The 15,996-nt window shown below is 43.4% G+C and overlaps 2 protein-coding genes and 1 non-coding gene across 3 annotated transcripts in view; all 3 read left to right on the forward strand.

The window, feature by feature from the left end:
• lasp1 (LIM and SH3 protein 1) overlaps positions 1 to 4,586 on the forward strand; it is a 33,507-nt gene extending 28,921 nt beyond the window's left edge. Inside the window, exon 7 of the mRNA XM_063184494.1 lies at positions 1,549 to 4,586. Coding sequence (XP_063040564.1) covers positions 1,549 to 1,722 — 174 coding nt within the window. The 3' untranslated portion in view covers positions 1,723 to 4,586. The remainder of the gene's footprint in view (positions 1 to 1,548) is intronic.
• Positions 4,587 to 7,823: 3,237 nt separating this feature from the next.
• On the forward strand, positions 7,824 to 7,895 carry trnac-gca (transfer RNA cysteine (anticodon GCA)). Its single transcript has one exon. It is a non-coding gene; the product is annotated as a tRNA-Cys (tRNA).
• Positions 7,896 to 11,776: 3,881 nt separating this feature from the next.
• Positions 11,777 to 15,674, forward strand: atp6v0ca (ATPase H+ transporting V0 subunit ca). The gene is made up of 3 exons (XM_063214413.1): positions 11,777 to 12,128; positions 13,566 to 13,749; positions 14,239 to 15,674. Exons 1-3 carry the CDS (start codon positions 12,056 to 12,058, stop codon positions 14,441 to 14,443), a joined length of 462 nt encoding a protein of 153 aa, XP_063070483.1. The 5' UTR covers positions 11,777 to 12,055; the 3' UTR covers positions 14,444 to 15,674.
• Positions 15,675 to 15,996: the final 322 nt, after the last annotated feature.

A 15,996-nucleotide genomic window follows, 5' to 3' on the forward strand; every position in this document is an offset into this window, starting at 1 on the left:
ATATTTTTGTATTATTATTAATTTCAATCCTCTTTTTAACTTGAAGGTGCACTGTGTAATATTTTTAGTTGTTAATTTCACGAATTCATGCTGCCCATTCACAAATGTTACCTTTTTTCATTCATGAAAAGGGGGCTCTTCTCTATTGTCTGCCATTTTGAATGTCCAGAAATGTACTCACTGTGCTTTGGTCATGCTAGTGAATATTAGTTTATTATTAAGTACATATTCATAAAGAGATCAAATTTGGCAGTAGACAGCACAGTTTCAATGAGCAGCATAGTTGCAATACCTACTCTGGCCACAATCCTACACAGTGAACCTTTAAACATCAATTCCTGTCCAGGAACTACAGGTGAAAATTAGCCTCGTGGCTATAATCCAGTTCAGCTGTACGTTGTGCACTGTCCCTGTCAAATAAACATTAAACTAAACTAAACTACACTTTTCTATATGATTATGCAGCCTCAGCTTGCCTGATATTTTGGATGAGGCTTTGTATGTGTCTAGCCATTCAAGTGAACGAGGAAAGGCAAGGGATGGGCCTGAACGAAGACTCATCACATGGGTGTAGATAACACGCTAGCAATTCAGATTAGAGCATTTCAAATTTAGGACACAGCCCCCTTTATAAATTAGCTATTACCACAATGGCAATGGCCAAGTTGTAATGTATTACTGAAGGCCCTGTGCACTGTCATAGAGGTGTAGTGGTTGCAGTGACTATTACAACGTTCTAGTAGCGGCGCAATGTGTGTTAATGGGCTACACCCTTCCTACCTGAAATCGGTGCCCAGTTCGGTTGGTCCAGACCCTCTGTGTGAAGCTCTGTTTGAGGGTACGGTAAGACCAAGCTAAAATGTTGTAGTTGCAGGTCATAAAGCAGTAGGTACCCCCCCCCCCTCTCAGCCTTTTGACATGGCCATCCTCGGCCATCTTGTGTTTTTCTCAGATGTTGTTTTACCGCCTCCTACAGGAAAATGAGCGTGCACGCACACACAAACACAAACACAAACACACACACACACACACACACACACACACACACACACACACACACACACACACACACAGGGCTCTAAATTAACTTTTTCGTCACAAGCCAACATGGCTAGTAGATGTTTATCTTACCAGCCAAACACAGACTCACTAATGGGTCAAAGTGGCTAGTCCTTTCTCCCAGCCAAACTGAACTTTCACCAGCATTTGGCCGGTTGGCTGTTGTTAATTTAGAGCCCTGCACACACACACACACACACACACACACACACACACACACAGAAGCGATACTAGGCTGTGTGTGTGTGTGTGTGTGTGTGTGTGTGTGTGTGTGTGTGTGTGTGTGTGTGTGTGTGTGTGTGTGTGTGTGTGTGTGTGTGTGTGTGTGTGTGTGTGTGTGTGTGTGTGTGTGTGTGTGTGTGCTTCCAGAAGTGGTAACGGGCGGTTCACTGACTCATATGTCTGTGTGTTTTTCAGAAGTGGTATCGGGTGGTGTACTGTCGTGTGTGTGGAGCGGTGTATTGACGTATGTGTGTGTGTGTTTTTCAGAAGCGGTACCGGGCGGTGTACGACTACGTGGCGGCTGACACGGACGAGGTGTCCTTCCAGGACGGAGACGTGATCGTGGACGTGCAGCAGATTGACGAGGGCTGGATGTACGGCCGCGTGGAGCGCACCGGCCAAATCGGCATGCTGCCCGCCAACTACGTGGAGACCGTCTGAGAGAGAGAGAGAGAGAGAGAGGGGTATGCATGGATGGATGGATGGATGAAACGAGATAGAAAGGCAGAAAGAGGAGGGGGGTAAAGGGGAGAATGATCTCAACTACAACAACAACAAACGACAACAAAAGACTGGAAGGCAGGGAGAGGAAGGGAGGGCTTGTGTGTGTCTGTCTGTCTGTGTGTGTGTGTGTATATGTGAATGCATTACACACATACGCGTGTGCGTGTGCGTGTGTGTGTGTGTGTGTGTGTGTGTGTGCGTGTGCGTGTGCGTGTGCGTGTGTGTGTGTGTGTGTGTGTGTGTGTGTGTGTGTGTGTGTGTGTGTGTGTGTGTGTGGACCACGCTGAAGCCCAGTGCCATCTCATGTTTTAAAAATCAAAAAAAAAATTTTGTTCAATTTTTTTCCTCCTCCATCATCTCGTACAAACATAAGTGTTGTTTGTCCAAAAGCAAAAAAACAAAAACATATACAGACTTCATCTCTGTACAAAAAAACCCTGCTCATCATGAATCTGCTTCCACAATCGCATAAGGAAACTGTATCTTTAACAGCTGCCAACGCCCACCTTTCCCCTCCTTTTCCTCCTGTCGGTCTTTGCTCTTCTCCTGCACTCTGTCTGTGTGCCTGTGCCCCCTCTCTAGTCTCTGTCTTGTCGGTCTCTCTGTCTCCCTGTCTTATCTGCAACGCAAGTCTCACAACCCTGGCGTCATTTTTCGCCGTCATTTGACCAGGCAGCAATATTCCACGCCGAACGCATACCTTATGGTGTTTTGCATGTTGGAGCTCTCGCCCACATCTACACCTCTCCCTCTACCTTACCCTAACAGTCTGTGAAGTCATGTTGCCGTGAGGGAGTACATTTTGGGGTTTGGGGTCCACTTATACAGTTGGTTTCAAATATTGGCGCCTGGCAAGGACTCGAAAAGTGACACGTCGGGATGAGCTAATGTTGCCATCTGCCTGGATTTCTTTGTCTGTAGTCCTGTCTGTCTGTGTCTGTCTGTCTGTTTGTCTTGTCTTGTCTTGTCTTGTCTCGTCCGTCTGTCTTTCTGCCTGACTGCATCAGTCTCGGTCCCGAGGAGGTGCTATCACGAGTGGCACTTAAAAGTTTTATTGACACACCTACACTTGAACGTACGTGTGATGTGTACATGAAACATAATAGACTTATTTACGCATCCAGTAGATGTATTGATAACTGATGCACACACGCAGGTGTTACAGGCTTCATTATGACACACCTACACTTAAAATGGACGTGCATTAAACACACCATATTTACACATTCAGTACATATCAATAACTGATGCAAATACCTGCGCGCACACACATGTAGGCGTTAATGGCTTCATTCCCAGATTCAGGGGGTCGTTCATATCAGCACTTAGACAAGCGAGACCCCACCGCTCACATCTCATCGCCATCATATTTGCCATCTGCTTCAGCTGTTGGAACAGCAAGTGCAAACACACCCCCGCTCATTGCTGTTTTGTTTAGTTTCTGGGTTTTTTATACATTTTTTTTTGTCCTCAAGTCCCCTCAGATGTATATTTTGTCAGTTCAGTCCTGTCAGACATGTGTACAAACAATCTCTGTAGTTAGGTGGTGAGTGAAGCTTGAATTTTTATTATTAGACTTGTGATCATTCCCTTTTTGTCTTAAAGGACAAAGCGCTCAGGCTTGTGTCCAGTGGCATCAGATAAGGATTATGGGTTAAAAAAAAAAAAGAAATCTCAGCAGTTCAGGGTTGCATTCATCTTTTTGAGGCTGTGTGCATACAGCAGAGGGGAAGGGTGGGGTGGGCAACGGCATGTCAGACAGATCAGCATTTACTGTACGTGTGATATCTGATGCCTGTAAAAAATGCCATCAATGTTTTTTGTTTGATTTGTTTGTTTTTTTGCTACATCAACATCTCGTGTGCAAAGCATGACCTCATGATGGATTGTGGGTAACGTAGTCAAACTGGAATTCCTGTTTTTAAGAGGAGCTCCCCTGTACCCAAACCCTGGTGGGGACACTGGGGTGTATTTAGGAGAGAGGGAGGGAGGGAGGACAGGATGAGACACTTCTGCCCTTCCTTCAGTCCGTTTGACTTAGAACTGGAACTGTCACTGTTATGTGTTTTTTTTTGTTTTTGTTTTTTTTTGTTCAGTGTGTGCTTGTCAAAGATGCTGCCTCTTTGATGACAAGACTGGGAACCTCTTTTTTTAATCAAAAGCATTTATCACATAAAATGGTGGGGAAATCATGTAATTATATAACTATAATATGTCAAAGAGATGATCAAAAGGTGTGGAGACGTCTGCTGGAAAGTTTTGGTTCCTTGTCTTTTCATTGTTACTAGAGCTTGGATGTGTTTCTGTCAAACAACATGCCTGTTGACAAAAATGAACGACAAAGGCTTGCTGTTGGGGCTTTGTAGCACACAACCTTTACATTGTTAAGGGGACTGGACGGAGCTAAGGGTGGAATCCTTTGGCAACATTAAACTGGCAAACTGGACTGGGAAGCACCAGTCAGGACAAAAAGGTGGCAAAGCACAAATGTTTAGTCAGACATTCCTTTGAATTCTTACTTTTTTATTTGTTTGTGTGTCTGTTTCATTTCTCTGCTGGGACATATTGTGTGTTATGTTAAGACTCTCAGTGATCGAAAAAAAAAGCTCTTCTTTATCACATCAATTTATCATTGTGTCTATTTTTTCTTTTACCATGCTGTTTCCATTGCTTTTCCTCCATTGCTGTTGTAAGAGACAGTTGAAATGCCAATTCATGAATATCATCGAAATAAAAGAAACACATTTATTTGTATACCAAGGAAGGTCAGTATCTTTTAAAATAATAAAAGCTAAACAATGTTTTTTTCGTAACTCAATTGCCAAATGAATTGAAAGTCCAATAACTTGGAAAAGGAGTGAGTGGCTTGCCAAGTGGTGTGTGACAGTAACATGCATCATATAAGTACACCATATACCAACTGCGGTGAAGTGGTAAACCACATAGAATAGCTCTGAGGTGTCTGTGGGTCTACTGTAACATGCACCAAGAGCTTTCTATGAAATGATTCACCACATAACGAGTTGTTAGCTTCATTTGTCAATCAGTAGAGCTTTAGGCCATCTACCTTGGTGTATGAAAGTCTGACGTTTAGTTTAGTTTAGTTTAGTTTATTAGGATCCCCATTAGCTGGGCGCAGATCCAGCTATTCTTCCTGGGGTCCGACAGTAAAATCACACACAGTTAAAAGTTCTCCACAAATCTGTACATTCATTTAAGCACCATACATTGAAAAGAACGAAAGAAGAAGAAGAAAAAAAAGATGTGTGTCTTGAGTTCAACTTTCTACTAGCCACTGATCCACTGATTTTCACTATCCCTCCTAACTGTCTTTCAACAATCATACAATACATGTTTAAAAAGAAAAAGAAACGTTACATTAATTTGCATGTCATGTCATACTTGCACTGCTAATTTGACCACTTCATGGGTGAAGTGCCCTCTCCATATCGTCTCCATGTGGGGAAAAAAAATACCATCTGTGAAATCCTCTTGGTTGCCATCAGGATTATTGTATTGTGGGAGAAAGTAACTGTGAGAAAAAGGTGTGAAGGTGTGTATCAGTGTGCATGCAAAGTGTGTCCATGTGAGAGTCCAGATTTTTTTCCCTCACACTGAACATGTCAGACATGGTAGTGAGAGTGAGTAGGTTCATACACTGTTGGCTAAAAAAATGTAGGTCATGGTTAAAGAGGATGATAGAAATGCTGTTCTTTTTAGAAGCCTTGTACACGTATATGGATATCTTTTAAAACGCATCAGTTTTGGCCTCTCGTTTACACGTAGCCTAAACAGACTGATAGGCCTAGAAATCTTTCAAAACTCTGGTTTTAAAAAATATCCCATTTAGGAGGCTAAAAAGCATACATGTTTCACAATGGAGGTTTAATGTTTATCCACATGTCGTGTTTATACGTAAACGGATACAAAAAAATATCCGGATTTAGAAATATCTGCATACGTGTAATCAGCGCCTCAATTACAAATTGTTCCATACAACCCAGAGGCATTCAATCATAACCACATTGGCCTATTGTTGGCCTGTGACCTATGCTACACAAGAAGCCCATCCCAATGCAAAACAGTCATCCCTCACCAGTCACCACCAGTTATCGTAGTTACCACGCACTGTGCAGAAAGACCACTTCGAAAGTGTCCCAGACTGCTTTATTTTCCTATGGAATGTAGGTCTGCTCTCTATGCCAGTTTTATCCAATGCCTCAACCAAAACATCACATTAGTCATCACTGATCCTTGTGAAGTGTGTGAGAGGTCTGTCTGTATTGTGTCTGGGTGACATGGGGCATGTCTGCTGAAACATGTGTCATGATCATGCCATGGACATTTTTTATAAATACAGGACCATATAATTAGCATAAGAAGTGAGTCCCAAAGCAAATTAGTCACAACAGTCTCAACTGGTCCTGTATATGTCCCTTACCTTCAAATATATTTGCACAGGCCCTATCGTCATGTATTCCTCTCATAGCAGCAAAACACTGTTAAATATATATTGTATTTCTTTAAGGCCTTGATCTGTTGCATTTTGTCACCGGATGGGATATTTTCAGCTTAGTGAATTAATGCAGGAGTAGTACCCTACATGTACAGCATCGACTAAGTGAAGTGTGTGCTGCTATGAGGATGTTTGCTCATCTTCTTTCTCTGTGTTATGCACGTGGAATTGTACATTCTGCAGTCAAATAAAACTATTTTTTATCATGTGTTATTCCTGCTTTTCAGTGTCTGTTTTGACTCTGAATTTCAGCCCATGTCTTCAGCATGAAACCATGTTTTTTCCTTGTCAAAATGTTCTAGAACCCTAGTGCGCATCTGCTGGGGAGGGGCGCGCGCAGCTGCGAGATATCTTCCGCTCCGGCGATTCCCGATCCTTTCCGAAAGTCCTCGTTCATTATAAGGGGTCCAAGTCCTATCAATTTTTGTACAGGAACCTGGGGTGTCCTCCAGGTCCGGCCGACGAACACCATGTTGGACATCCTGATCCTGATGTTTTTCGCCATCATCGGGCTTGTGTTCTTATCCTATATCATTTACGTTCTGTGATGTAAACCATCCACTTGGAAGGTCGGTGTGCTTCAAAATGCTGCGAATGAGTCCGGTCCTCCTCTTGCACCAAGGTGAGAGAAATGTATGTATAAACGTCCACAAGATGCTACAATGCTAAGTAGGCATGGGGAATAATGTTATGGATAGCATGTTTGGTATATCTCTATTTTTGCGCACGGTGGTGTCGTCGTTGTAGGCAACATCCTTGCCTTTTATTCACCACGCATTCAATTTTTCCATTTATGGTTGAAAAATGTAGCCTATATATGTGTTGAATAGTGTTGCCGACTACACTTCCTGTGAACTCAGTTCGCTTGCAATATCTACACCAATATCTATCACCAGCGTTTTGATCAGTGGGGGAGGCACTATCAGATCGCCGATAACTTGAGGGACCACAATATGTGTGACACATGATTTTATAGTGGTCCATTTGAGGCCTTGTTCACTCTGTCCATGTTGTCTGTTTATGTGTTAATTCTAGGGTGACAAAGCATTATGAGGCGAGGATGTAAGCGCCGGGGCGCATGCAAATGGGCAAAGGGAACGTCTGGAGGCAAAATGGGGAGACGAGAGCGCAGATGACAACCCATCTTTAACGCGTGGACACATTATTGGATAATGATGACGCTCTGTGGAGACCCCCACGCCCCACGTGATGCTACTTCCCACGGACAACTCCCTGTTGGGGGCCTCACCCCACATCTAAACATATCTCTTCACTTAAGTGTTTACTTGCACAACAATGGTGTGGGAACACATAGTTGCTCCCACATAAACCACTACCACAGAATCATATGCTCAGACGCGTCTTTGAAGCATGATTTTCACTGTAATGTTTAGGTTGTGATTATATTAGGCTTATCTTAGTTTAATAAAACATATTTATTGACATCCTGTGTACGTTGTATCTATTTATTTCCAGTAAGACCGTTGTGTCAATTTCATAAATAAAGTCCTAGTGCAGTAGAGGGGGTATAGCTCAGTGGTAGAGCATTTGACTGCAGATCAAGAGGTCCCCGGTTCAAATCCGGGTGCCCCCTTCGGCGAAGGTATCTTTTCAGGAATAGTGAAGGGACAGTTATGTGTATGAACGGGTTTGCGCTATATGGGAAATATGCGTAGTAATATCAACACCATTGATATTACAAATGAAGCAACCACCAGCTGTGCGCATGATTTGTGCGTGCGCAGAGGGGTTGTATGTCGTGTCAGAATGAAACGCACACGGACCACAGCGTCACCCCGTGGAAAATCCTGTGCGTGACCGAAAAATACTAGCACAGAATAAATGTAATTTGTGGCTTTCAGAGGAAATCTATCCTCTAGTGGTGAGGCCATTATAAAAGTATCCCTTACGTTGGCAGCAGGACAACTCTGCTTCTGAAATATAGTCACATTGGGTTCATGGTTTAGCTACCTAGAACTCAATTGATTCTATTTTCCTCAGCATTTCTCTAGCTGCAGAAAAATGCCATTTAAATGCAGAAGCAAACACATCATGTAATGTCTTTTACTCTCTGGGAATGAGAATGATTGCCTACAGGTACATTGTCAGCTCTTCCACTGCATTCTCTGAAATAGCCTAGGCCTAGTTAGCTGTAATACTGGAGGTTCCAAGAAAAAAAACGTGACATTGTCCTGGTTTAGCAGGTATTTTACTTGGCAACCATTAAAAGTGGCAAGTAGGCCTAAATAAAGCACATCCAATCTGACTGACTAAAACCCAAAAGCAGGACACAGGAGAACACAAAAGTAGTGAAGTATAGCACAACTGGGATGTTTTATTCCTCTGTAGCAAATTAGGATGTCATATTTAGTCACATGCGCTTGACATCCAACTGACCAAATACTGGTATAATTTGGCATACTGGATTTGGTCATCATTCTCGTCTCACTAGCCACTAATTCTTTGGTATGATAAATCACAGTAGGTGAACATGAATTGTTTGTATTAAAGATTGTGAGAAAATGGTTTTACAGTAGCACTTTGTCTTTTGATTTCCTCTGAAAAAACAAAACAGTTGAAGAAAGGGTGACTGGATAGTGACTGGGAAAACACAGTGGCCACAGTGGCCAATGAGCAAAGAGGTTCATGCTAAGTCCTGGTTGCATGATCTTAAGTTGTGTTCAAATGTATTGAACCCCCTCAGATTGACATTCATTTCTTATCTGGTTTGTCATCAGATCAAGAAGTTGTAAACTAGAGTGAAAGTGAAGTGAAAGCCCAACTGGGAAACTCCAACTCCCATTGTCATTGTGACACAGCACTACACAGCATACTCCACACAACGAAATTGCATTTATGCCTCACCCATGCAAGGGGGCAAGCCCCAATGGTGCCCCTGGGGAGGTACTTCAGTCATGGAGGAAAGCACTGGTTAATTACTCCCCCCACCAACCTGGCGGGTCAGGAGTTGAACCGGCAACCTTTGGGCTACAAGTCTGATACCCTAACCGCTTACCATACCTGCCCGGTAGACAAATGCAACTTAAAATTACAACAATATTTCTGGTGGTGTAGCAGCAAATGCCCTTACCAACATTATCAAAATTATTCAAGCCCTTAGTCACATACATCCTTAGTGCGCACTATGGCATCCTTTGGCAGTTAGCTTAAAACATCCTTCAAGTGTGCAACATACAGGGCCCGCGTTCATGATGGCGCAATGCTGCTTCTGCTGTGCAGTGCGCATGCACACTTTGGCATTTCAGTGCATTCTGGTTGTGTGTGTGTGTGTGTGTGTGTGTGTGTGTGTGTGTGTGTGTGTGTGTGCACACTGTAGCTTGACTTACCTGATCTCCAGTAGCTAGGCTGTGCAACTTGGTGACTTGGTTTAATTGATGGTTGTGAGCACTGAAGTTAGTGGTTGTGAGTGTGCCAGTGCAGTTTCAACGTGTGATTGGGTGTATGTTTGGGTGTGTGTGAGATGTGCTCCTCATTTGGCTTTGTTTGTCTCAGATAGGGTGGCCAACCTGTGCTGGGACACTGAACTGCACCAAATGCTTCCGCCAATGTGTAACAATGTGTACGTTTTAATAAACCCTCAATTATGTTTGAACTGTGTCATTGCTCTTCTTTGGTGTCAACGACTTACTTATGATGGCCTATCCAGAATGTTCCAACCCTTCATTTGCAGCAAAGCACTGAGATTTGGTGGGATGCCTGAGGTGGGTTTCCTTTCCGAATGTCCAACATCTTCCAAGCTTCAGATTGGTGACTGTATGCATGACAATTTCACCCATGGAGCTCCTGTTGGTAGAATTCCTGGTACCTTTCACACACAGAAGATTTCCGGTACCTGAAGAAGCAAAATAACCCCTAAGCATGACTAGCCCGCACCATGCTTCACAGTAGGCAATGTGTGTTTTCTTTCATAAATATCTACTAAATCAGGGGTGGGGAACCTCTGTCTTGAGGGCCGTTTGCGGCCCTTGAGGGCGTTTTATCCGGCCCCGGATATAATTTTAATGTTTTTCAGCGTCACATGAAATATGACATATTTTGTAAAGGAGTCTTAGAAAATATATAATAATATATATATAATATAATATATATAATAATAATATATAATAATATTGCAATACAATTAAGTTATATTCTGGGAACCTAGAGAAGGAGGTATTTGTTTAAAACGTGGATGCGTTCAATATAGGCCTGAAGTGAAGGGGAAAATCCTGGTTTGTGTTCATAGTACGGCCCTTGGAGCATTTTTACGGCCCTTGGATGAATTTGAAGTGGCCCTTCGAATGAAAAAGGTTCCCCACCCCTGTACTAAATGAACTAGTATTTACTAGTAAGATAAAAGTAAAGTAAGTTTTGCAGCTAAAATGTTTCTGGAAATTCAAAATGTCAGACCATGGAAAAGACCCCCCCTTTTCATGCATGAAAAGTGCATGAATTCTGGAAATAAACTACAAAAATATTACACAATGCACCATTAAACAGTACAGCAACACACCACACGTGAGAAACACAGTATGTGAGTTCATTCTTTCGACCAGTTAATTTGGACATCATTCAGATCAAATTCTGTCACTCAGATAGGCCAGGAATGTTCACACAGACACGCACACACACATTCACGTGGCTGTCTCTGTGTGTGTGTGTGTGTGTGTGTGTGTGTGTGTGTGTGTGTGTGTGTGTGTGTGTGTGTGTGTGTGTGTGTGTGTGTGTGTGTGTGTGTGTCAGGGGGTCTTTCAGTGAGTCAAACTAAGTCAACAAGGCCCATTCTCACAATCATGAGACCCAACATCACATGACTGCTCTGGCGTGTGGAACTTTTACCATTCTCAAAGAGCCTCTGAATAAATGCATTTATTTAAACAAATCTTATGCCTCCAGCTATTATAGGCCTCGTTGCCCAGTAGAAATAATGATTATGATCTGTCTTCACAGTGCAAATAAATAATTGATTGAATGAAGGCCTTGATGTCTAATAATATGGCTGACAGTCTGTAGCCTATAGAGGTGGCTCTCCTCAGGACTGTCAGCTAATCTTTCATTCTAACCAGGTCGTAGCTTTACAGATCACCCAACCTAGCATGGATGCAGGGCGACAACAGCACAATGAATTCACAATGTCTATGTCTTTTAATCAATTTAATATAATGCAAGCAGTCAATTAACACTCGAAGTATTAATTCAGATGTGAATTTTCCACTTTTCGTTAACCCTTGGTTGTTGTCTGTCAACCTCTAGGGCTGATGCTTAAGCTAAGGTGGAATTCACACATCCCTGACAGCCTGCAATGGACTGTGCCATTTTGCATCCAGGGGTACATGAAGGATAGCAACGAGGGATTTAATGACTGCATTGTTGATAACAGTAGATGCTATGTTTTTTTGGAGAGGTGGCGCAAATATATTAAATTGCCTGCGAAGCGCAGGTGTGATGCTCATTAATTTGACGGTGATGTACACATATCGAATGATAGCTATCTTTATTGGGATGTATGTGTCATCCCTGAAAAGCGAAAATGGACCGCACGGTGATGACTGGTCATGTGACTCCGTCCGTTTCGCCATTTTCATCCTCTCCACCGGTGATCTGTGCTACACTGTATCCGCGGCTCTTCCTAATCGTGGTGGCGCAGGCAATTGTGTTGTCAAATTGCGAGCAGTCTGAACAGCTATCACCGAAGAACTTTGAAGCTAGACATTTCTTAGTTCTTTTTGCACGTCTCAGCGCAACATCAGAAGAATGTCTGGCGAAGGACCCGAGTATTCCCCGTTCTTTGCAGTGATGGGAGCATCAGCCGCAATGGTCTTCAGCGGTGAGTGGAATTTCATTCATTCTCAGCTGACTGCATTGTCAGCTGTTAAGACTTGTATTGCGTGCTTGTGTTATCCGTTGGGGAATAAGCTGTTTTGACGTTGGAATTTGTTGATGGAGGATGTCACGGCTGGCTGGGCGGTGATGCGTCCCGCGGATTCTAGGCGATCACCTCGGCGTACCTGCTCGAGGGGGAAGGGATGCGCGAAGGGTTCCATCACGGTAGATGACGTTGCGTTTGACGTAGGCTTTGTAAATTAATTATTTAGTTGGATTATTTTTTTGTACTAGGCGTGAAGAAAATATACATGCATCGTGTAGGCCTACTGATCATCTAAAAATAAACGCACCCTAAGCTGATGTGAATGATCCAACGACATCAAACGTAGCCATGGATGGCCTAAAATAAAAAATAAAACATCTACATATGTCTGAATAATTTAATATGGCATCTGGAATTTCAGTACGCCTTTTAGTTATTTCGCCTATGTTTGCTTTGAGCTCACAGCCACCATTTAATGCCATTGATTTAGCTGGTGCCGTTAAAGCTGTAGCAAATAAACCGTGCAAGGTGCAATCCAGTGATAGCACGCTCCAACGCGGAGGGACGTTCGCTCCATACTCGCTGAAGTACTTCGTCCCGACCGTAGCCTATGCAATGACAAATCCTCATATCACGACCAACAGTCATTGTCATTGGATGGCTACTAGCCACCCAGCATTTAAGTATGTGTTGGCTAAACGTAAAGGAAAACCCCATGGGCGGCTTCGGCCATTTTCGTATCTAATCGCGTATGGAGACGGGTTGGAAGAGGAAGACTGGCATCGTCTCCTTGGGTTGCGTCAATGGCTTAGTAGGCCCACGCACGCCATGGTTTAATCGTAGAAATAGAGACGTGGTCATTTGTAGAAATGCCATGTGTGTCGCATATTGTGATCTTAAACAGTTCGAGATCCTCTCACAAGGGTTAAGAGTGATCACCGACGTGTTATCCACGGGCGCGCGCGTGTTCCCCCCTTTAAATATTTTAGGTGTAGGTGTTGGAATGATGCTCATTAGCTACAATATTTGCGTAGACCTCCCATGCTAACACTGACAAGCGATTTACTCCCCTCCCCTCCCTATGGCATACATCCAAGCCAAATGCCAACCATATCGTCCTGTCATTTGGTTCTGGTGCGTTTTTTAATGTGATGCCCAATGACCCTGATCCATGTTGAAGCAGTGGCTCGTCACTAATGTACTAAAAGCTTTCTAATCGAACAGCGTTTTGTTTGTCCCTCTCTGTGAATGGGCTCTGTACGTTAGGGTGTGTACAACAGTGGTGACTCTACCCCCCCCCCCTCTTTGTCTTTCAACATGTCTATCTATCTATCTATCTATCTATCTATCTATCTATCTATCTATCTATCTATCTATCTCTATCTATCTGCACAGCCCTGGGCGCTGCCTATGGCACGGCGAAGAGCGGCACAGGTATCGCCGCCATGTCAGTGATGCGGCCGGAGCTGATCATGAAGTCCATCATCCCCGTGGTCATGGCGGGTATCATAGCCATCTACGGCCTGGTGGTGGCTGTGCTCATCGCCAACAACATCTCAGAGAGAGTGCCACTCTTCAAGTAAGTGTCAGATTATTGTCAGAATGAGCTCAGTGTCCTGCTCTGGCTCCCAGATTGTTTCCTGTACAATGTTACATTGTTACAATGTTTCCTGTGTGATGTCTTGAAAGTACAGGGGAGCCAGGAACAAGGCTCGTGGGCCACAACCCCAGTAGGAGGTCAGGAGGCATTCTGAGAAGTTTGGCTGTCAAGAGCACCTTCAATTTGTGACTTCTAGTGAATATAGGAGTAAACCGAGTCTTAAGGTTTAACCCCAAACACAAAGAGGAGCAGAGTAGAAATGTATTGATCTATATTGATATTCATCAAGTACATAGGTTATGAAACCAGAATTTGTGAAATGAGACCAGTGTGGAGGGGCAGAAGTTAAACTGCAGTGGCCTGCCTGCGCGCCACACGAAAATGTACATGGCGTAAACCCTGGAGATGCACAGGGATCCTTTCCCTCTAACTTCAGTGTTGTCTGCTCTCCCTTCACCCACCTCGCAGGAGTTTCCTTCACCTGGGCGCTGGCCTGAGCGTGGGTCTGAGTGGCTTGGCGGCCGGCTTTGCCATCGGCATCGTGGGCGACGCCGGCGTGAGGGGCACCGCCCAGCAGCCTCGGCTCTTCGTGGGCATGATCCTCATCCTGATCTTCGCCGAGGTGCTGGGGCTCTACGGCCTGATCGTGGCCCTCATCCTCTCCACTAAGTAAACCGTGCAGCAAGAGAGAACAAATGACAACGTTCGACAACATGCCGCATAGAGAATCACCATGTACATCACACACGCATACACGCGCATCGCACACACATACACACATGCATCTATACAGTACATACACATGTTCTACTTGCTCAATCACATGACTACTAACTTAAGTCAGACCCAACCCATATTCTGCATTTGAAACAAAAAAAAAGTATTCTCATGAATCTCAACACTGTAAAACCCTCACGACATTAATAACAACACCAACACCCCAGAGTAGAGAGGAGTTGTGTGTGTGTGTGTGTGTGTGTGTGTGTGTGTGTGTGTGTGTGTGTGTGTGTGGTTGTTTGAGTAATTGAATGAATTGTTGTCTGAATGGGTGTGAGATCTGTTTGCATGTGTAATATACACACACGAGCTCCTCTTCTCTCCTAGTGTACAGTACACCTGAGTTTAGTCGCTTCTGTAAATGCGCTGTGTATTCTGTGCTTTGTTCTGTGTGTGTGTGTGTGTGTATGCGTGGGTGTGGGTGTCTGTTTAGATAGTGCATCCATTTCTCCTCCCTCCTTGACCTTGTTATGCTCTGCTTGTTTGTGTTCATTTTGTGTTTTTTGTGTGTTTTTTGTCTTTGTTTTCCTCATGTATGCAAAAAACATTTTTTTTAATTATTTTGGGACCATTTCTGATTTTCCACATGACGTTGAGGACCTATCAAATAATATACAAATTATACTTTTTTTTTCTCTCACTGGTTATTTATAAAGAGTTTCAGTTATTCATGAAACTGTTTAACAGGAACAGAAGAAGTCTTTATTGAATCCCAATGCTCTCTATATAAATAAGTGTATTATATAAATATATATCTGTATAGCTAGGTGAGTTGCACTGTGGGTAATTTTGTTCTAAGTGCTTGGAGTTTCACTGGATGTAATCATTGGTTAACATGGAGATAGTTTGTCTGTACTCAGATATTGATGTGGGAGTTAAACAAGTGTGTGTGTGTGTGTGTGAGAGATTATGTACGTCTGCACGCATGTTATCTCTGGTTGTGTGTGTGTGTGTGTGTGTGTGTGAATGTGCGTGTGGGTGTTTTAACTCAAAGAAGACATTCTCAAAAACACTTGTACCGTTTTAATCTGTTGTTCTGCTGTCTCTGGTTGCGTCACTTGGCCCACGGAGGTCAGTGAAGGCCATACCGTCCAGTTTCCTAAATAAATAAATCTCCTCAACTTCCACCACCTTTCTTAATTATTTGCCTTTGATTTACCCTATTGACTAGTTTTCTCATACACTACATGTACACAACAAAAAGTATTGCGTTCTGAGTGAGTGGACAAACAGAGAGCAGCGTGCTCACGTTTGTGGCCATTGGGGCGAGGTTTGTGTGAGGTTGGGGATTACCTCCAAGGTTGCCATCTGTTTCTGTGAAAGACATTGTGCTGCAGCTCAACCAAACTAGCTGCAATCCAGCAGGTTTAGCACAACCGAACATTACATTTGCCAGTCGGTGTGTCTCAAATGTATAATCCAGTTGTGGTTTTCAGACTGTATGGAGAA

Source organism: Engraulis encrasicolus, chromosome 2 (assembly GCF_034702125.1).
Source record: "Engraulis encrasicolus isolate BLACKSEA-1 chromosome 2, IST_EnEncr_1.0, whole genome shotgun sequence".
Lineage (NCBI taxonomy): Eukaryota > Metazoa > Chordata > Actinopteri > Clupeiformes > Engraulidae > Engraulis > Engraulis encrasicolus.

Excerpts from the sequence above, each read along its gene's own strand:
- atp6v0ca (XM_063214413.1), top strand. The coding sequence starts at position 12,056 with ATGTCTGGCGAAGGACCCGAGTATTCCCCGTTCTTTGCAGTGATGGGA. Across the intron at positions 12,129-13,565 it reads AGCCGCAATGGTCTTCAGCG|CCCTGGGCGCTGCCTATGGC; the intron begins GTGAGTGGAATT and ends CTATCTGCACAG. Across the intron at positions 13,750-14,238 it reads GAGAGAGTGCCACTCTTCAA|GAGTTTCCTTCACCTGGGCG; the intron begins GTAAGTGTCAGA and ends CCCACCTCGCAG.